Raw genomic sequence first — 22550 nt, 5'->3', positions numbered from 1 at the left:
CTTATTAATTCTAATTTATCTCTCATTGCTAAGGGAAAGGTGTGATAAGTCCGATAGCAGATTAGAACAACACATGCCACAAGTAGTAGTTTTTGTATGGCAGGAGGCATTAGATTTGTTGACTCCAAGATGGTCATTAAAACTTGGAAGGTTTGGAGCTAGAGGGGATGATCAAATTTCCATCACAATATTCGCCAGGTCATTGCCGATAGACGACGTGGGGGAGTAATTGGGAGAGGCTGGGGTTGATCGGAACAAGTATCAGCAAATGTAATTACCTTTTTTGGACTATCCTTTTTCAAACTATGCTTTTTTGCAGAAAAATCTAGGCATAGCCAACTTTTAGTCCATTAGAAACGTTCAATTCCAGCACATTGCTTCTGGAAGTAAGATCCTTAGTCATTGCATATCAAACAGTTTAAAGTTGCCTTGCAACAACATTCGGGCACACTCTCCTAGTCTTCTTCTATTTCACAGAAGGTGGACTTTTTAGTTGATACTGTTTAGCCCTTTTCGTTTTGCTTCACTCTGTGGCCTACAGAGCTACTGGCTGGGTTGTCTCTTATTTTTTAGATATTCTCAGATGTCTTTCAGTAGATCTTTTGACTCAAGGAGTTAAAATATAAAGTGATAAATGTCGATTTCTATGCTCTGTGTGCAGGTATAGTTGGCTAGGCTCTTGGCTGATAGTGAGATTTTGTGGTGTTTGAAGCAATTTAACAGTTTACAAAGCAAGATATGTTGTGCAGACGTCAGCATTTTACATTCAAATAGGCAGTTGTCAATTGTTTCATTATTCATGTTGCAATACCTGCAGAGAGGGGACAGGGGAACTGAATCACTTGCTTTAGGAAACTGGTACGAGAATGCTAGAAAATTTAGTCCATTTTTTTGAGAACGAATCCTATGATAAATTTTAGAAAAATACTTATTGGGAAAGGGGGAAAGGATAGGATTATTTTTATTAAACAAAGTATCTGATAGTCTCCATCGATAAATATCTCTAATGGGAATTGGTCTCCCACTTGGCTGGTCGATATTTATAGCATTTTATGCTATTTCATGAACCTAATGATTACCACTTATACCAGAGTGGCTAGGAATATACTGAAAATAAGTTCTTATGCCACTTGAAGCAAGATTATCTATAATACTAAGACAATGATAAGTGCCAATATCCAAATTATACTGAGGAGCTGAAAACAGCAACTCAAGGCTTGATAAAGAGTTGGAATAAACTATAATATTATTAGAATTAGCAATCAGAGGTTGGTTTTCCATAAGGTGTTCTAATGCCTTGATTATAGCATTTAACTCTGCAGACATTATAGATACATTATTATACAGTCTCTCACCCATTGCAATTTTCAGGTGACAAAGGGAAGCACCACTTTCTATCTTCTCATTCATTTTGGACCCATCAACAAAGATTTGGAAATGGTTTTTATAAGTAATTGTATTAAGTTCAGCAAATTTTTTCTGGACAAAAGCGATGGGGGTTAAATCTTTAGTCCCCTTTGAGAAATCAGTTTTTATTATGGGGATTGACCAATTCCATGGAGGGAATTGGGGAAAAGTAGGTACAATAGACTTTGCGGGTACAGGGAACTTCTTCTGAATATTGGAATACTCATCTGCAATGCCTCTATACATGGCTGGATTTCTTAACCAATTATGTAGAGTCTGTGAGCTATTTGATTCAATTTTTGTAAGATGTTTTATCAAGAGAAAGCTACGTCTCTCCCTTATTGTTGTTAATCCACTCTCCATTAGCAGAAACTTGGTGCTTGTGGTTTTCCTAAGACCAAATATGAGATGTATTAGTATCATTTTGTATTGTTTCAGTTTTTTGCCTCTGGGTCTTTGCACATGGACCATAGACGATGAGCCCCTAGTCAATATGGTGTCTTATATGTGATTTATAAAACTGGAGTAGGGTTTTCTCCTTACAGCCCCAGGGTGTGGAAAGAAGTCTTTTTAGTATACTTATTTTTCTATAGCATTTTTTTTATTGTGTTGGAAATGTGGAGGTAGAAATTAAGTTGTTGGTCAAGCATGAGACCTAGGTAGTTAATATGATTATCTTCTGGAATAGTTGTTCCATTTAGAGTTAGTCTTGCATTAACTTGGTTTCACTTTCAGTGAAATTGGATTATTTTTGACTTTGTAGGTGCATTTGTAAATCTGAATGTTGAGAAAATTTTTCAAATTGGAAAAGTGACTTTTCCAGCTTTGACTGTGCAATCTCAAAGGTGTTGCCAGATGACCATAGTATCAGATCATCAGCATATTTTAGATTCGTGTGGGGGAGGTTCATGTCCAAGAGGTATAGGGCAAAGAGGAGGCAGCTGAGGACTGCTCCCCGAGGAAGGCCTTTGGTTATTGTCTTTTGAGGTGATGAGGCTGAACCTACACAAACAATGAAACTTCGCAGTTCTATGAATGATTTTATAAAAGATACTAGCTTGGGGGGTAGTCCAAGGTTTGCAAGTTTAATTGAGAGGATTTGGTGGTTCACATTGTCATATGACCCTTCAAAATCTAGGAAAGCTACAACTAGGACATTGTTTTGAGAATGATTTATTTATTGCATTTGTTAATAATATGAAAGCATCTGATAAGGAGTTGTGTTTTCTGAAACCAGTTTGAGTGTGAGGGATCATATTGTTTTTTTCAACAAACCAGAGGAGTCGATAATCGATCATTTTCTCCATTATTTTCCCCATCACAGGAGCAATCATTATGGGCCTATGAGACTTAGGGGTTATTTTTGGGTTTATTTTTGTTTAGGATTGGTAGGAGGGGCAGTCATTTCCAGACATTATGGAACGTAGATGAAGCCAAAGCATGATTATAACAATTTAGAAGTTCCTGTTTGTATGAAGGGGTGAGATTCTTTATCCATGTAGGGTGTATATTGTCATAGCTGCTGCTAGTCTTGGTCCTAATATGATGTATTGCATTATTCATTTCCTGGATTGAAAATGGACTGGTTGTATACTGGGATCCTGGGTGAGGTTGGTAACTAGGGTTCATAGGATTTGGGGATGTTTTGCTGCAACTGTTTGATGCTAGCTTATTAACAAAAAGAGTGGCAAATAGCTTAGCTTTTTCATTATCATTGTCATAATGGGTATTATTATGTATAAGCTCATACAGGATTGGGTTGGGGGAAGTCTTTTTCCCACAGATGTGGCTTATAATTTTATGTATAATTGTCTCATGTGTTTCTCTGGAGAGATTATTTGCAAAATTATTCCAGTAGTTATTTTTGGCATTTATTTTAGTCCTTTTTTTATGAGATTCTGCTTGTAATTTTTTTAAATATGTAGTAGGTGATGGTTTTTTTAGGAATGTTCTCCTAGCTGCCTTTTTTATTCTCCATTGATTTTGGCACTCAATTTGTCCACCATGCTTTGGGAATGTGTTTAGGAAATATTTTCCTGGGTGTTGCCCTGGGGATACCATGATTAGCTTCATTTATTAGTAAAGATGCCAAGATTTCGTCTTGTGTGTCAACTGTTGCGTTTGAAATGCATGAATTTTTGGTGAAACTTGTAATTTCATCATTTAGCTGATTTTGGAACATAGGCCAATTGGCTTTAGTGTTTAGAGAGCAAACTATGGCAAAGTGGTCAGTACATAGACTATCAATTTTATTTATATAAATTTTATTCAGAATATTTAATGCCACAATTTGTAGGTCAATTGTAGAGAAACTGCCACTTTTGGGGTTGAAATATGTATTCAGGTTTGGAGGGGTAGCAATAATTAAATCAATATTATTTGAAGTCATACGCTCAATGAACTTATTAGCTTTATTTGCTGGTTTATTCCCCCACAAAAGGCTGTGGGCGTTAAAGTCTGCACAAATAATTATATTTTTCAACATATTCTGAATATTTATGTAACTTAAGAAATCCATGGCATCTGTAGTTCGGCCATTGGGGTTGTAAAAGCTTATTATGTAAGTTTTTGTATTATTTAGCGAGACACTGATACCAATTCCATCAACATCATTTACAAAATCTGGAAAATTGATGCCACAGAATTTTAGATTATTATTAATTATTAAGGCTACTCCACCTCCTATTCTCTCTGATGATCTATCCTTTCTCAGGATAGTATATCCCAGAGACTTAATTTGTTGATTTTGGTTTAAATTAGTTTCCTGGAGGCAAGCAATTTCAATGGAATTATTATTCATAAAAGATATTACTTCAGTTAGCTTATTTTCTGTAAGTGATCTTACGTTCCCCTGGAGTATTGATGTGTTGTGTTATTGATTTAATTTTCATATGACTGTGTATCAATGTTCAGCTTTGTTAATAGTAGAGCAAGATATTTTTTTGTTTGAATGAGCATATGATTAGGGATGTAGATTTTTGCCAATTCAGCAATGATTTTTGTTGTCTGTTTTTGTTGTATATTCATGGCCTGAACTGCTCTGCAGTTTAGAATGAATAAGCATATATTTGGGGTTTGCATGTTGGTTGTCCATCCAGTTTGTCAGTTAAGGGATTAATTTCTGGTAGTGTTTCTGGTTTGTTTCTTGTTGGGAGGGAGTGCCAGGCTGACTTCATCTCACTAGGCAAGGAGGCTTGTTGATTGGTGATTCTTTTTGATAGAGATGTGAGCTAGGGGGCTTAAAGGATGGTATTTTGTAAGCGGTACTTGATGCATTGGGAGTGTTGTATTGACTGTGGGAGTTTTGATGCATTGGGAGTGACTTGTGAGTTTTGTTTGATTTCAATATAGGTTTTATTTGGTGTGATTGGGCAGCATTTGCTTCCATAGCTGCAAAAGGGTATGGAATGGCCTTCTCTTTTGCTATTTGGAGTGCTAGTGCTCTTTTATGCAGGGCATTGTGATTTATTGGTGGATTCATGTGGGCCTTTACAATTGATACATGTAGGCTGACTGTTTTTGCAAGTTTTCAATTCTTTAGGATGGGATCCTTTACAATTACTACTGGCTAGGTGAATTTCATTGCATTTATTTGTTGTGTGTCCCAGTTTCAGACACTTCTGACACTGGATAGGCTTTGGCTTGTATTCCTTGTGCAGTTTGATTTGCCCAAATAGGAATAACTTTCCTGGGATAATAATTTTTTCCTTCAGTGTAAATAAGAAAGATCTACTTGTTTTTAATCCATTAGAGTTGGGTTTACCCAGTTGAGTGACATCTTCTAGAGGGATTGTGTTACCAACCCTATCTGAGAGCCCTTCTTTTAACTCCTGAATTGGTATTTCTAGGGTATTTTCCTCATAAAAAGAGGCCAAGGAATTCCATACCTAAATGTCCATGGATGTCTAGAGGTCTGATCAATGCTACACATATGAAGGCGTCTCTGTTCTAGGCTGCATGTAAATGTAAGAAACAGGTTGAAGTATAAACTTTATAAAAATGCACTTACTTCTTCAGTGCATGCAGCCAAAAAGCTATATTTTTTGCGTCGAATTGATGAGTGTAAGGGGAATTTGCGAAAGGTTTGGACTGTAGTTAGTGAAGCTGTTTCTCGCAAGAAACTCAAACAGTCCCTCCCCCCCTTGTCGCTACAGGAAAGCTGATGGATCTTTTGTGGACAAAAATTCTTCAGCAAGCGCCTTCAATTCGTATTTCACCTCGCTTCCTTCAGTTCCTAATCCAGCCTACAGCAGAGTAAGTAGTTTTTCCTTATCAGAAAAGTCATTTTTCCTTTTTCCATGCCGTGATATCGACATTCCTAACATTATTTCTCAGCTTTCAAGTAGCCGTTCAGTTGATGGGTTTGTTTTGAGCTGTAATATTCGTAAAAAATTGTTCAGTTTGTTTCTAACCCCATCTCACACATAACTAACCTCTCTCTTTCTTCTGGTGTTTTTCCTCATTTATTTAAGGTTGCTAATGTTGTACCTTTATTTAAAAAAGGTGATTCATCTCTAACTTCTAACTATAGACCTATTTCTCTCCTTCCTGTAATTTCTAAGGTTGTTGAAAAAGTAGTGTATTGTAGACTCTCTTCATTTGTATTTAGTACTAATACGATTGCAGGTAATTCTCTCATAACTAACCATGAGTATGGCTTTCGTCGCAGTTTTTCTACCTTGCATGCACTTTCAGATGCAACAGAGTTTGTGCGTGTTAACCTTGACAAAAGCTTGTGTGTTTTGGGTCTATTTCTTGACTTTTCAAGGGCATTTGATATGGTCGTTCACTCTGTTCTTTTGTCTAAATTATCTTCATTTGGAGTGAATGGAGTCCCACTTGAATGGTTTAGGTCTTACCTCTCAGGGAGATCTCAGTATGTTTCGGTTAATGGTACTTCTTCCTCTTCCTTGCCTATTGTGAAAGGTGTCCCACAGGGCTCTGTGCTTGTACCACTTTTGTTTTTAATATATATTAATGATCTTGTTGATGGTCTTCATCCCCTTGTGCACCCTATTCTTTTTGCTGATGACAGTAACTTTTTCATTGCTGCAGTGGACCTGCCATCTGCCATTTCCCTAGCTCAAGGTCTTCTTGATAATGTAAAAGATAGGTGCTGGTCAAATGGTATGGCTCTCAACAGCCAAAAAATTGCCATTGTACACTTTAGAACCCCTTATCGTATGAGAGACGTAAGGGAACCAACCATCCTGACTTATGGGAATGATATTATACCGCAAGCTACTATAGTGAAATTGCTTGGTGTGTATCTTGGCTGTTTTCTTTCTTTTAAACCCCATATAACTCATACCCGTTCTCTTGTCCTCCGCCAATCTTCAATGTTATACAGGGTTAACTCATTTCTTCCCCCAGGTGTTATTTATTTTCTTTATTCTGCTTTTGTTTGGCTATACCCTTTCAATCATTGTTCTGTCATGGGTAGTACTAGCAAATCGCATCGATTCTCACTTCAAAGAGCCCAAAATAGGGCAGTAAAGGCTTTTGTTCTACCTTGTTTTAAACCTTCCTCTGATCTTTATAATGATACTGGAATAGCTCCGATGGATCGTATTGTGGGTAAAAGTTACCTTTATTTAGCACATTCTGCTTTTCTAGGTACACTTCCACCATCTCTGCAGCAGTTTTTCTTTCTGTCAGACTCAGGTAGGTACTCTTCTTTTTTACGTAGCTCTTATCGAAGGTTCATTTTACCTAAGCGATCATCGACAGCAGGTCAGAGGTATCCTGTTTATCAATCTATTTTACTATGGAACTCCATCCCTCCTGATGTCCCTCTATCTCTTTCTGCAAAGGCACTTTCTCACTGGGTATTTCCAGTATAGTATTTTCCCCCTTTTTTCTTCTTTTTTTTTGCATTCCATCCACATTTATGTGTCTTTTTTTTCATTCATTATATTTCTCTGATTTTTTTTTTATCTTAATTTCCAATCTCTTCTTCGTTTATATATATATATTTTTTTTCAGTTATTTGTGAAGTTTCCTGGTAATTCTCCTATTTTCATAAATGTCTCATCCTTTTTTTTCTTTTTTTTTTTTCTTTTTTTTATGTGCTTTATAATAGTGTCTTATTTGTTTTGTTGGCCCTTTACAAGCTGAGCTTCTTGGGCGTGTATAAATTTTAAGTTTGGAATTGTTTTGTTTTTTTAGTATTAATAAATTGATTGATTGATTGACTATTTTTGTTGGGGACTGTTTTGGGTTCCATTTAGATAAATTAATTGGGGTATTCAGAAGAGATTTTAGATTAAGTATTATATCTGCTGATTTCTGATCTTGGACAGCTATTAGCAAAGATCCATCACGGTGAATATTAAGAGAAAACATTGATTTTAACATTTTGAAAATTGCATCCCTAATTGTAGTTATCTTTGTTATTACAAAGGAGGTATTAAGAGAAATTTTTAGGGAAATTCCCAAGTTTTGGGAAGGAGAAACTTGGACAGGGGGAGGGGAAATACTTTTGATTGGGATGTTTTTTTCCTTTTTTTGGAGCTCCTAGAAAGGACCTCTTGAAAGCCATTATCATCTATGGTGACATTAGCTGCAACACTGATCATTGTCCTATTTTCAGAATTTGAGCTTTCATGTGAGCTTTGTGATAAGGAGCTTGACCAGCCAAGATGGGACGAAAATAGATCAATTTCATTAGTATTTAGGGTGGGATCCGGAGGAACTTTTTTTTAGGGGGAGTTCTTTGCATTGCCTATTGGAATAAGCTTTAATCTAAGCAGGAAAGGATAATACTATCATACAAGACCGTCTGCACTCTACTGTGGGGAAAACTTCATCCACAAAAGAAACACCACAGTATGACCCTGAGGAGGATTTTGAGCACGATTGGTTCGGTACAACTACTGATAAATCGAGACAATAATTCACAAGAAACTTATTTTTAAATTTCTTAAAATGTTGCTGTTGTGTGTGATAAACTCTTGTCACGCCACTGTTGTGAAACACTCTAGTTATTCTTAGGTTTAGGATACAATAAAGTTTAGTCTCTAATTTTCGCACTTGTTCAAAAACTGGGATTTAATCCTTTTAAAAGAATAAATAAGTCTTAACGGGTCAGAGACTGAAGGTGGACTGGACTTACCAACACTTACCCTAAGGGTTGTGGGGGGCTATATCGTCCCTGGAGGTATAGTTATTTGAATTTTCGACTATTTTGAACAAGATATTGATCAAATATCTTTGGAGAGAGGGCTGCTAAAAAGGGAATGGGAAGGGGACTTGTTGCCCTCCAACCTCTTTTAACATCCTTCTCAACTTGCCTTGAAAGTTTAAACTTAGTAACTTGGGCTGTTTGAAATATTTTTGGAGGGGGGGCAACTAAAAAGGGCATGAAAGGGGGCTGGCGTCACTGCAGCTACGTTTCAAAATCCCTCTAAACATGTTCTAAAAGTTTCTACTTACTACCAGCCATTCTTAAAATATTACAGCTCCTATTTTTGACAAACTGAATGCACATAGTTCCTTTCAATTTAGTATAGCATATTATTCAACATTTTCCAAAGTTTTACCTTAATACCTTAGCCTTTTGAGATACAACCAGAATCCATGATATCCTCTATTCCTAATGGTAAATCCTGCAAATGGTAAATTGCATAATTTACAATCTTTGCCCCGGGGCTATGGGAGGCATGACATTCCTAGAAGAATAGTTATTGGACCTTTAGACTCATTTGAGTAAACTGACAATTCCAAAACTGTGATCAATAATGAGCAGAGGGGCACCTAAAAGGGCAAGAAGGGGTGGAACTTGGTTGACTTCTAATATTTTTCAACATCTCCTGAACATACCTTGAAAGTTTCAACCTAATACCCTTAGCCATTCCTTGTACATTGCTGATATTCCCTTTTTCACAACCAGCGAGCACACAGCGTGTTTTGATTGGATTTGGTGTCCATCAAAGTTTTGCTTAAATATCCTGCACCTTTTTCGAGACCCAGGATCAAACACGCCCTCTGTAGGTTGATACAAGGTTGCTATTGGATCACTTTTTAACCTTAAAAGGGCATACCATAACTTTTAATTTCCAATCGAATGAACCTCCTTTAAAGTTTATACAATCACTTCTTCCATAGAAAACCTTATATGTTAGCCATGGTTAATTTGCATGACATTCAGTCCTTGCTCTGGTTGCTGAAAGGAGGGTTCAACTCCTGAAGCTTATTTGACCTTTGGACTATTCTGAAGCTTATTTATGACTATTCTATTCTCAAAATTTTGATCAGATGTATTTTAGGGAAAAGATCGCTGGGGGTGTGGGTTGCCTGCTGATCACTTTTGACTCTTAAAAGGGTAACTAGAAATTTCAATTTTAATTCAATGAGCCTCCTCTGTAGTTTATACAACCATCCCTTCCATCCATATGAACCTTATACATTAGGCTAGCAATGGATAGTCTTTTTAATTTACAGCTCTTTTTCTGTGGGCTTAGGGGGAGGGGGTGCAAACTTGAAAGAATAGTTATTTGATCTTTGGACTATTTTGAACAAAATGGCTATCATAGAATTTTGATCGGGTGCTTTTGGGGAAAAAGAGAATGGGGCGGGGCTTATTTCCCTTCTATCGCTTTGTACTCTTAAAAATGAAACTAGAACTTCTGATTTCGAATCGACTGAGCTCCCTCCAAAGTTTATTTGATCACCTCTTCCATAAAATTCTGAAATCTTAACAATGGGCAACTCGCGTAATTTACGGCTCTTGCCCAAGGGTCTGGGGGGGTTTCCCTTTGGACTATTTTGAGCAAAATGGCTGTCTCAAAATTTCTATTGGGTCTATTTGGGGAAAACAGGGCATGGGGGGATGGTTGCCCTTCGACCACTCTGACTCTGAAGAACAGATATGCAATAAAATCAAATATAATAAAAACAAATAAAAACCTTATATATTAGCATTAGGTAACTAGCATAACTCCCAGCCCTTGCCCTGGGAATTGGGGGATGGTTAACATCAGAGGCATAGTCATTTGGCCTTTGGACTGTTTTGAACAAAATGGCTATCTCAAAACTTTGATCGGATGGCTATCTCAAAATTTGGAGGGAAAGGGTGGAGGAGGCTTGTTGCTCTCTGGTTACTTTTGACTCTTAATAAGAGAACTAGATTTTTCAATTTCGAATTGAATCTGTCTTCTCCTGCGTTTACACAGCCACCCTTTGCATAAATACCTTATAGGTTAACAATAGGCGACTTCCATAAACTTACATCCCTTGCCCCCAAGCTGCATGGGATTTTGGAAACACTGGAGACGTATTTATTTGACCTTTGGACTATTTTGAACAAAATAAATATTTCAAAATTTAAATCTGACATATTTGGCAAAAAAGGGCTTGATGGGTGGCTAGTTACCCAGTTGTCACTCGTGACTCTTGAAAAGCACACAAGAACTTTTGATTTATAATTTTGGAGATCCAGATTTAATCAAAAATACCCTCTTTTATTAATAAAAAATCTTATATGTAAACAATGGAAAACTTGCATAATTTACAGCCCTTGCCCCAGGGGGTGTTGGGCGTTTTTCAACCCCTGAGTTATAGTTATTTGACTTTGGACTATTTTGAACACAATGGCTCTATCAATATTTTCATTGGATGCATTTGAGGAATAGAGGGAGTGGGGGGACTAGTTGCCCTCCAACCACTTTTGAATCTTAAAAAGGGCACTAGAACTTCTTATTTCCAATCGAACGAGCCCCTTGCGATGTTTTTGTTAGCTGTCTCTGGGAAAAAATTAATAAAACATTGAAGTCTCATGTATCTTTACTATAGGCAACGCTATTGCGTTTCCTTTGATTTTCTTCCATGGTGTTTTCGGGCCATTCTCAAGGATATTGCAACTTCCTTTCTAGTGAGTTACTTAACAGCTATCTATGTTGTTCCAGTTCTCTGCTTGCGGTGACGATAAAAAGAGGACACATCAGCACTATCGATGCAAAAAAGTGATTTTCCTTGTTTTTCAAGGTGGGGGAATGTATGTTTCCTTTATGGGGGTTTGAAAATGGCGATTCCAATGGTTTAGTTTTCGTTTGATCCCATTTTTCAAAATTCCCATAAATTTGTTGTCAAAATAACATTTTACTATTAGGACTAGTCAAAATAATAGTTACCATTCCTGAATCAGGTAATTACCATTCACTGGCCAGAATTTTTTTTTTTTTTTTTTTTTTTTATGCTTAATTTTTTCTCATTTAAGATTTTTATACGTGTATTTTTGGTTACTATGGACCGTGGTTTTTTCTTTACTAAGTTGCAGCTATTCCTGCAACTATTATTTGGTCCTAGGCTAAGGCAGAGCATAGACAATTTAAAAAGCAAGGTCAAGAAGAACAAGCATCACCATAATGCTTAATAGTTTTGAAGTTGTCCATAGAAACTTAGGAAGATGTTTCTTTGTCTTAGTTTGGTTTTTAATCTCAATCTTAATAGTTCATTATTTTGTCATGATCTGCCAAATTTGATTTCATGAGAAGTTTCAAATTGTTGAAAATGTCCAAGATTAAAAGTTTCCGAATTTTTTTTCCAATTCTTTAAGAAGGACCCCGTAATCACAAAGGCCGTTAATTAGAATAAATAGCTCTTATGAAAGTACTAACAAAACTTTAGCGTAAAGAGCAAGGTATTGACTAGGGGGTGAACCCAATCATAAGCGTAATAGTATCTGTTCGTTTTAAGTTTTGATGTTGAAAAGTTTTCAGTTGAAAACTTGTTGTTTTTTTATTTCTGATTGTTTTTTAAATAATGCTGGGAAATCCGGCACCCCCTTCATAGCAATGTCCCTTCCTTCATGAAAACTTCCTCCATGGAAAGAGTTTCCGCGTAACTTCCGATCCATCCCCCCTCCCCCCCCCCCACTACCAGAAAAAATCCCCTCTTAAAACGTCTGTATGCTTCCCAATAACCAATACTATATCTAAACATTGGGCAAAGTTTATAACTGTGGGGACTGTGGGGTATTAAGTCATCCTTAAAGACAGTTATTATATTTTTTGACCATGCTGAATAAAAAGGCCATCTCAAAATTTTGACCGGGTTACTTTGGGAAAAAATGAGCGTGGGAGGGGGCCTAGTTGCCCTCCATTTTTTTGATATCTTAAAAGGCCACTAGAACTTTTAATTTCCGTTTGAATAAGCCCTCCCACGATATTATAAGACCACTTGGTTGGTACGATCACCTCTGGGGAAAAAAACAAACAAAAAAATAAACGCACGCACATCTGTGATCTTTCTTCTGGCAAAAAACACAAAATTCCACATTTCTACAGATAGGAGCTTGAAACCTCTACAGTTGGGTTCTCTGATACGCTGAATCTGACGGTGTGATTTTCATTAAGGCTGTATCGCTTTTATGGGGTGTTTCCCGCTTTTTTCGAAAATAAGGCAAATTTTCTCATGTGCGTAACTTTTGATGGGTAAGATTAAACATGATGAAACTTACATGCTTAAAATCAGCGTAAAAATCTGATTCTGTTGATGTATCTATTGGTATAAAAATTCCTTTTTTTAAAGTGTTAGTTACTATTGAGCAGGGTCGCTCCTTTCTTACAGTTCGTTATTACGAACTGTGTGATGAACAATTTTCGTTTGGTGACTTCAATGGAATACAAGGAAATAGTCAAGTTTAACCGCAAAATAATAGCCACAAATCCCAACATTAAAGGAATCAGTCACAAGCTCAACTTAAATTGGCTTTGAAGGTCTAAAAAAAATTGTATCTGGAAAATAGACTTTAATTGTCTGAAGCGCTGCATTGTGGTCATTACGTATCCAATTGTGCTTGACAAGAGAGAAGAGTATATAGGACACACAAGTATACAGTCCACACAAGTGCAAAGTCGATTGTTACCACATTCAATTTTCTGGAGGGTATTTCAAAGTAATGTGGGAGGGGTTGTCTCTAAGCGTTTAATTTACGTGACAAATTTAAAATATACTTAGTGCTACTGATAGTTGAGCATACCAAGAATCATTTAGAATGAATGAATGAATGTTTTTTATTTCCCATAATAAATAAAACAAGGTTACACAACGGAGTAATGAAAAAAAGAAAAAAAAAGGGAAAAGTAAGACTCAATAAGAGAAAAACAAACCTTCAATAACAATCTATATACAGCATACTAAACTCGTAATCAAATTAGCCTACGATAACTCGGTACATATCATGATCAGGATTGAGCGAACGCCGAAATCGGACGATTCGCTCAGTAGCTGCAGTAGTCGGGTCCGCAATGCTGTAATTTTTCGAAACTCTTGAATTTCTCTCCCATGGCGCAACACTTAACAGATATTTTGCATACTTATAGTAAACCCGACGGACTGAGCGCTTATCTGATTCGGTGAAAAGAGACCAAAACGGCAAGAGTGACAGAACATGCGGGATAACGAACACGGAATAAAGCCTTCCGAGTATATGGCGGTTATACATACGTTTGCAGGGTAAGAGTAGTCCGTATGCTTTGCGTGCCTTTTCTGAAAAATGCTCAACCAGTGCTTCACGAGTAGACCGCAGATCTGAAGCGATTGGCAGTCCAAGGTAAGTGAGAGATGGCTTTGAGCTCACCGCAGTATCACCTAGGAGCACGCTAATCGGGGTCGAATCTTTCGCGTTGCGACGAAAAACAACTACTTCACTTTTGGCAGCGTTAAAAGCTAGTCCAATCTTAGCATATTCATTACTCAATATATTGTAATTATCCTCAACCCTTGAAACAGACCTACTTGCGTTAAGTATATCATCAGCGTAATTGATGAGCGACACGTCTATACCTAGATACATGCAGCACGTTTTGGCAGATTCTTGAGGGACGATAATACTGTTGTTGTATAGGGGAGGGAAGTAATGGAGCCTTGCCGGATACCTTTACGGACAGGTATAACTACGGTGGATACCGCCATATCGCGATGAGTGGGGACTTTAAGTTTCACTCTTAGTCTCCTATACATGCTTCTCCATACAACGACAACCGAACAGTTAACTCCGTGTTTACAAGCAGAACTAAGTATATGTGCGTGGATACCGGAGTCGAATGCTCTACGTACATCGTGGCTTGCTAGAACAAGTGTATCATTATTATCGTGAGCACTGAGTAAAAGATTAGCTATCAACGAATGAACATGCTCGCGACTAGTACCACTCTTAAACCCGAATTGCGAATAGGGAGTATAACAAGCTTTACTTAGGTCACCAAAAACGAGCATTTCCATGAGATTGCAAAATACCGGCGCAAAAGTTTTGGGCGGTATGATGAACAGTTCCTGGGATCATTCCCTTTTTTGGGAACTGGCGTAACGACGCCAACACAGAAAACATCGGGGACAAGACCGCAGTTAAAGATCATCTGGTACATAAGAGCAAGGGGATTTAACACACTGTCACCCCCAATATCCAGATGCATTCCACAAATATTATCATCACCTCGAGAATACTTCTTTTTCAGTTTAGATAGCATATGACGGATACTAGAGACAGTAACAACGAACCCGACACTTCGGTCATTTGACGCTAGGAGGGAGTCGAGCTCTTTTTCGAACTCTTCCTCGAGAGCCTTGTTTGGTGGTGAGAATTCGGCGATGAAATATTTATTCCAGTCACTTTCACTTGGCAAAATTTCTTCTTTGTGAGATTTCGGGCTCCTTTTCTTTTTAATATACGTACAGATTGCATGTGGGCCATTTTCAATCATTTTGCAATTTTGGTCCATTATGTCAATCCAATGTTTAGCAAAGGTTTTGGTCAATTTTTCCTTAGTATTTATCCTGATATTATTCAAGACATCTTGACGAGGGCGCCCGCAATTGTTCCATAGTGTATACCAGAACTTAGATCGACTACAAGACTCGGACAAGTTAATTTAGAGCATGCATTGTTGGATTTAGAGTTTTTGGAATTGCTTTGACCAAGTTTGGGTTAAAGTGGATATCATAGTTTCAGAGTGTTTGACCAGAGTCAAACGGGCCACGTGTAATAGTCAGGGGGCTGCGCGTAATAGGTTTTGCTTTACTTTTACTTTTTTTAGAAAAATGCATTCTTAGTTCTCGATTTTTCATGGAGGCAATTTCTTATGAAGCTTGAGGGGAGATTTCCTCGTATCCTCCCACTGTTATGCAATCAGTAGCCAGTTTTCTAAATGACTGAAAAATCTTGGAATATTTTCGAAGTCTATTCAAAGAATTAAGCTTGGATTTGATTTTGCCCCAATATCTCGAAAGTTTTTCAGTTTTCAGTTGCCTACTTATTTTTGAATTTTTAGCCTTTTGGGTTGTAATATCTCTGGTCCTCCTACATATAGCTTCAAAGAAAGTGAATGGGGGCCAGGCATGTATGCAGCAGAAATTGGCCTTTGACTGTAGCGCTCGAAATCTCTAAGAGTTTTACAGTTGTTTCTATAATTTACTATGTCTTTCATAAGAATCATCCTTTTTTCGCTTTTTTCCCCTTCCCAATAACCTTGTCCCTCCTACCATTTAAAAGAGAAATGGCTCTTATGGATATGCCTGCCTGTAGCAGTAATATGACATTTTTTAATATAGCAGTTGTTAAGCCGCATTGGTCTATCATATTGCTGTTAACTTCAGGGTTTTCGTCTTGCTTCAATGTGAGATGTATTCTGGGAGGGATCACACCTAGCAGGGATCTCGTAAGTCTGGAATCTCGTAAGTCGAGAATATGAAAGATAGATTTTGAAAAAAAAATAGATAAATTTTATTCTATTTAGTGCAGCACTAATTTCACTCACTTGGCACAATTCATTAAACCACAGCCAGATTTTAAAATAGACATGTTAATACGACCTGTGTACCAACTTACCTTCATGAATTTTGATTTGTATCTACAGTTGTTTAATTGGATAAAAAATATGTAAATTTTATGATTACTTGTTTACTAACCATACTTTACTTTTCCTTCTATACTCTAAGTCAGTGCTATTTTCAGGCGCGATTGTCTGTCCTGGTGGTGATCAGAGTTGTGCTGATGGATATACATGCTGTGAGATGATGAACCCTGGATTTTACTCATGCTGTCCAATAAAAAATTCAGTTTGTTGTGAAGACAAGATTCACTGTTGTCCTGAAGGAAACATAAAAAGGATGCAATAAAAAGTCAGGAAGATGTGAAAAGGTTCCATTTAGATCACGTGGGCTATTAATTAAAAAGCAAAAATAAAAGGAACTCTTATAAGCTCAGGGTAGGGTAAGATTATGTTTGCTTGTCAAAAACAATGCACACACAAATAGCTATACGCAGAATATACAACAAGATGAACCTCCTCCCCCTCCCCCTTCCCTCCACCAAAGAAGGTTTCAGATGTAAGACAATGGAAACAACAACAAGATAACAGCAATATGGAGGTAAGGGGTGTAAAAGCTTGGAAGTATAGAGGATCTTTCTTTCTCCCAGGATCTGTTCTAGACTGCTTTTATCCTGTCTGACATTGTCAATCAACATCGGAAAGGCTAGAAATGCCCCTCTTCCAGGTGCTTTAATATGGGGACAGGCAACAGATGAATATGATTAGATTTTTCTCGCAAAGAAGAAAGTGAAAAACTAACACAGAGGAATTTTAATGCCCACAATGCATCTAATTTGTTTAAGCTCTAATAATGAATTTCAACTTGTTATCTTGTATTTGTTTCAATCTACAAATTTTTTATGGGTTTAAATGTCTAAGAAGTACCATTTTACAGCAAAAGTAAGCTATTAATCAGCCCATCACCGACCTCTGATAAACATTGTCTGCTAATCAGCATCCTTGACTGGACACATATTCTCTTTGTGTTCAGCCAAACAGGAATAACTAAAACAGGGTATAAAATTAATCAAACCTGACATCAAGAAATCGCCATAAGATACATATATCTTGATTAAACTGTGTATATGAAGGGTTTCCTTGTTCTATACAATATACAATATGGCCTAGAGGAGGTCTATTTTCTCAGATTGTTAGAAATCATCAATGCTGTTTGTCAATCCACCGAAAAAAATGCTCAAATGTGAGGCAACGCAATGTAGACCCATAATCATAACTGTTCCCTTTTAAAATGACGAAACAAAAATTATAACCATCTTCTATGGTTTTTGTGCAATAAAAATTTGATTTCAAAAGCACAAACTGCCGTTTAAAGACATTGCCTGTGATCAGATGCATTTGTCCATCTTACTAATGCCACAAAAGAGAGCTTCTATAACAACACAATTCGTGTGGCTATTTGGTTCCATCATTGACTTGTCGTATCCTCTGCTAAATTATTTAAAAAGTTATCTGTAGAATTAGTCTTCTCCTGTCAAGTTAACTGTGTAACTTCTTCAAAAACATAAGGCCTCAAGGTCTGGCCGTAGAGCCTATCGCTAGGTGTTTTTTTTTCCCTTTTATGGGTCATGTATATTTCCCATAGAAACATCTCAGATACATATAGCATTCTTTTATGATCTACTGGCTACGCATTTGAGCTCCAGTCAAACTTAAAAGAGTCACGCGAATTTATTAAGAATTTCTTAACCGGGATTCACCTTCGTATATCATATCTGGCATTCTACAGTTCCACAAAAATGCCATGGTATTTTTTATGGATGTGGCAGGGGGGAGGGGGTAGCCCTACTGGGGGACATGAAGACACTAAAATATTTATAAAAATAGGAGTTGAAAATATACCTATTGAAATCAAAACAAAGTTCCTAGTGGTACTTCTGGCCCCCTCCCGCGAGAAATATCCTGGTGGTACTCGTACGATTTTTACAGTCCTAACTTTAAAAAGCATCCCTATCCCGAAAGTTGCTCAGTTTGATTACATAAGCTGGATTTTTAACTGAAAACTAAGTTTCAGCAGTCATATCCATGTATTTCATAGTCTGTTATGTGAGTAGTGAAAGACTTGGTATTGTGTGAAATTATATTGTGAAAACTTTCTGTGAAAACTTTATGAAATACACAAGAAATACTTTAAGTAGTAAATTGACTATGATTTTTTAGCTTATGGTGACAAAATATACTGCTGCTACTAACAACAACTCACTATAAGCCACCTGTGACTAGCATTAAGCTAGTATAAAGTTAGCTAGTTTTTGTTAAAATTAATTTAAAATACTTTTTCCAAAAAATAACTTTCACAAAGAAAAGTAAAGAGCTACATTGAACCAAATGAGCAGAAATAAAGTCAATTTCCAAGCGTAAAACTACCAAAAAATAATCAATAAATAAATGAAACTCAAAACGAGCCCTTCTGAAGACCAGAATATAATTTGCATTTTACTGAAAGCAAAATACATTTTAAGTGTTACAACTTTTTTAACTTCAATAAATCAAAATTACTAAAAATATTGAATAAATATAAGTATATGTATATTAAACTGTTAATCCACATTAATTTCTTATTTCTTTCGTAATATTGGTTATGGTGGTGTTCTTTTTTTCGATATTATGAGAAATAGAGACGTCCAGCTCGAAATAGGGATTTTTTTCAGTAAAGTGCAAATTTTTTTTCTTGTTTCCAGAAAGCACGGAAGGCGTTAGCCCTACACATCTTAGTTTCTTCTCGTTTTGGGTTTGATTTGGTTATTTATTTGTATTTTTATTCGCATTTGGTTTCATTTATTTCCTACTTGTGATTTGGTGTGGTTTTACGCAATAATTAGAAAAATTAATTGACGTTATTTCTGTTCCTTTTCGGTTTAATGTAGCTCTTTACTTTTCTTTGAAAAACCTATTTTGTGGAAAATGTTTTTTGTTTAATTAAAAAAAAAAAACGCCTTAAATTTGACTGAATGGTTAATCCCGAATTATATACTTGCAAGTTGAACATTTTTTATTTCGGAAATTAAGCACGGGGCACTTAGTCGACGATGTAGATGTGAGTAATTTCTATTTTATTGGGAGGTGTCACTATTGTATATTTCATATTATATTCACAAGGAATTTTATTAAATTTTTCACAGTTTTACTTATTGTTATTTTCTTCTTTCCGTCGTTTTTAGCAAAACGAAGAAAGAAGAAAAAGAAGCGTTGGATTAACTCTGCAAAGAGCAGAGGAATTCGAAATACTTTTAATGCGTGTTTCTTGTTTTAGGCCAGAACAGGTCCTTCCAATTTACAGAGTTTGAATTCAATAATCAATGTTACTTCCGTGATATGTCCAGATGGTCAGTATCAGTGCCCTGATCATACAACATGTTGCCCATTTGGAGATCTTTATCAATATGGATGTTGTCCTTTTGAAAACGTGCGGTTTGTTTGTTTCTTTGACGTATTATTGTATGAAACAGCATGATTTATGAAGAATTATTGCCTGTTATATGATCTACCCAAAATCAATCAAATCTTTTATCCCTTATATCTGTGACTATCTTATTTTAGTTCTGACCTAGCAATGACATAAATATGGATGATAGATAGACTTATCTATCAACAAATGAAATAACATCATTTTTACACAATCCTAAAAAGGGCTTATCCCAGGTTTCCCTCTCAATCATTCGGATTATCTGTCTTTGCTTTTTCTACAATTAGCCTACTGCAATTTTCTACATTGATGCCTACTGTGAAATATTTAAATACTATACTGTTGTTCTATGACGATTGACTACCCATGCAATCGTCAGCTACTTCTTTGGATGCTTCGCTTATCATCTAATCCAATGGTTCTCAAACATTTTTAGGGGACACTTGACCGGCGAGCAAAAAAAAAATAAAACAACCCTTTAATTCTAGGACTGGCAATTTTATTTATATTTTAGCTATAGTTTACTTATTACCGGTAACTGAAAAGGGGTACCTAAAATGTTTTGTGGATAAAAAAGGGTACAGGGTCTAAATAAGTTTGAGAGCCATCTAATCATTGATCAGGCCTCGAAGGTTGTTATCTAAAAAAAAAAGAATCATTTAATTTTATATAACAGTCCTTTGATCCGGCACTGACACTGAGAAAGGGGGGAGGGTTCTTTGGGGCTGCTCTAATGCAACAAGTGCTAATATACAATAGAAATGAGAGTAGGAAATTGAAAAATGTGCTTTAGTAAGCTTTTTCCACAGAAGAGGTTCTTTAAAGAAAAGTAAAAAGCTACATTAAACTAAAGATGAGCAGAAATACAGTCAAATAGTTTTCCGAAACTATTATTGATATCCATCAATAAATAAATGAAACCTAAGACGAGGAGAAATTACAATAAATAACCAAGTCAAACTCAAAACGAGCGGAAATTACCACAAGGAGGAGTAGGGCTGACGCCCGTTGTGCCTTCTAAAGACCAGAAAAATAAATTCCACTTAACTGTACACAACCTTAATTTCCACCTAAGGGTTTTTATTTCTCAAAATGTAAAATAAAAAAGAAGAAAAAAATATCACCGTCATAACCAAAATTACTGAAAAAAAACAAATGAATGCAGATTGACAGTTCAAAATACATACTGATATTCATTCCTTAAAGTCTTCAATAACTTTGATTTGATAGAGTTGAAAAGAGAAAATATTTGATATTTGTTGTGTCTTCAGTAAAGTGCGAATTATTTTCTAGTCGTTAGAAGATATAAGTGGCGTTAACCCTACTCCTCTTTGGGGTACTTTTCGCTTGTTTTGAGTTTAACTAAGTCTAACTTATTTATTTATCGTAATTTCCATTCGTCTTACGTTTCATTTATTTTATGATGATTATTTGTGGTAGTTTTAAGCTTGAAAAATTATTTGACTTTATTTCTGTTCATCCTTGATTTAATGCTGCTCTTTACTTTTGTTAGAAAAACTTCTTATGTGGAAAAGGGTTTCTGAATAAAAAAGTAATTGATACATGGAGCCTACTGTGCTGTTGCGCTGCTTACGACAAGGAAGGTTGTTTTTAGGTATGCAAGGTACGACACCAACGACCCTTCATAATAGTTTGCTGTGTCTGTAAACTTTGCGAGAAACCTCATTTATTTTAACGCATAAATACAAATAAGTTGTAAAACCAACAAAGTAAGCCAGCTGACTTAGTTGGTTGAGTATCAGACTCTCAGTATCAGGAATTTGGCAAACAGCTATTTATTCTTTTTATTTTAGAATTTGGCAAGAATCTATTTCTTCTTGGCAAACAGTTGTGTTTGTGCAATTTTTACGGCGCTCATAAAACATTGTATTTACGAAATTTACTGATTTACGAAATTTAGGGTTTATCAAACTATGTCATGCACATGTAGAAGTGTCCAAGTGGTTATAAATGTCTGCCAAGTGGAACTTGTGTCCTTTAATATATAGAAATATAATATGTGTAAAAGGGGCTTGCTTTCGGTAGTTCTTTTGGTTTTGTTGCCAAATTCTCTTTTACTGCCCTCTACTAAAAACTTTAGGATCTAAAAGTATATATCTAGTTTCTGTGTTTTCCATATTTGACCTATGCTTTTATATCATTAAATTTATTTGAAATACTGTGTCAGTTCTTCCTGTTCTATTAATACTATCTCATCGCGGGAGACACTTCATAGGTTAAATTTGCTCCGTGCTTTTTTTCCATTTTGCACCAATTGTGTTTATTCTTGATGGATCTTAATTCGGCGCTCTTGAGGTGTCAGTGACAAGAAATGTGATTTAAATTTTTCTTTGACAGATATGAGGAGGAATGCCCCAAAAAAGAATTTCTCCTAGTGATGCGATTTCGTTTGAAGGACATAAAAATGAAGAAGACTCGATTATCAAACAGTTTTCAGTTAATTTATTTCTTTTTTGACAATTATTTGATGAAGTTTTGAACCATAGGTGATGTATCATGGCCATTTACCTTTGCCGTAAAGTCTCCCCACCCTTCCTCGGACTTGATATTTTGTTAAATTGTTTCAAAATTAGATAATATCAATTGACAAAATATCAAAATAAATTCCCCTAGGGAGAGCATATGGTTTGTGGGGTTTTTAGGAGTTCAGGAAGTTTTATGTTAACTTCACTGTCTTAAAGGGGAATCGTAGAAACAGAGGAAAAAAGAAGAATCACCTCTGCTTTTGACTCAAATATGGGCTAGGCCAAAAGGACAGGTTACGTTTTTATCCTTCTATCTTTCACTTGGAAGTAAAAAGCCATTTGTGAGTTGCTTGTAATATTTTTAGGAGTTCAGGAAGTTTTATGTCGACTTCCCTGTTTTAAAGGGGAATCGTAAAAACAGAG

General features: G+C 36.2%; 1 protein-coding gene across 1 annotated transcript; it reads left to right on the top strand.

Moving 5' to 3' along the window:
• The first annotated feature begins 15902 nt into the window (after positions 1-15902).
• LOC148951322 (uncharacterized) lies at positions 15903-22342 on the top strand. The gene is made up of 4 exons (XM_089091063.1): positions 15903-16064; positions 16361-16414; positions 19489-19641; positions 22000-22342. Exons 1-4 carry the CDS (start codon positions 15903-15905, stop codon positions 22003-22005), a joined length of 375 nt encoding a protein of 124 aa, XP_088947189.1. The 3' UTR covers positions 22006-22342.
• The last annotated feature ends 208 nt before the right edge of the window (positions 22343-22550 follow it).

This window comes from Artemia sp. Qi Xiang Cuo, chromosome 6 (assembly GCF_049724085.1).
Source record: "Artemia sp. Qi Xiang Cuo chromosome 6, ASM4972408v1, whole genome shotgun sequence".
Taxonomy (NCBI): domain Eukaryota; kingdom Metazoa; phylum Arthropoda; class Branchiopoda; order Anostraca; family Artemiidae; genus Artemia; species Artemia sp. Qi Xiang Cuo.
This window is presented reverse-complemented; position numbering and strand designations above follow the sequence as displayed.

Coding starts and splice junctions, on each gene's coding strand:
- LOC148951322 (XM_089091063.1), top strand. CDS start 15,903: ATGGCTCTTATGGATATGCCTGCCTGTAGCAGTAATATGACATTTTTT. Junction 16,065..16,360: donor TCACACCTAGCAGGGATCTC/GTAAGTCTGGAA, acceptor TGCTATTTTCAG/GCGCGATTGTCTGTCCTGGT. Junction 16,415..19,488: donor TGCTGATGGATATACATGCT/GTGAGATGATGA, acceptor TTCTTGTTTTAG/GCCAGAACAGGTCCTTCCAA.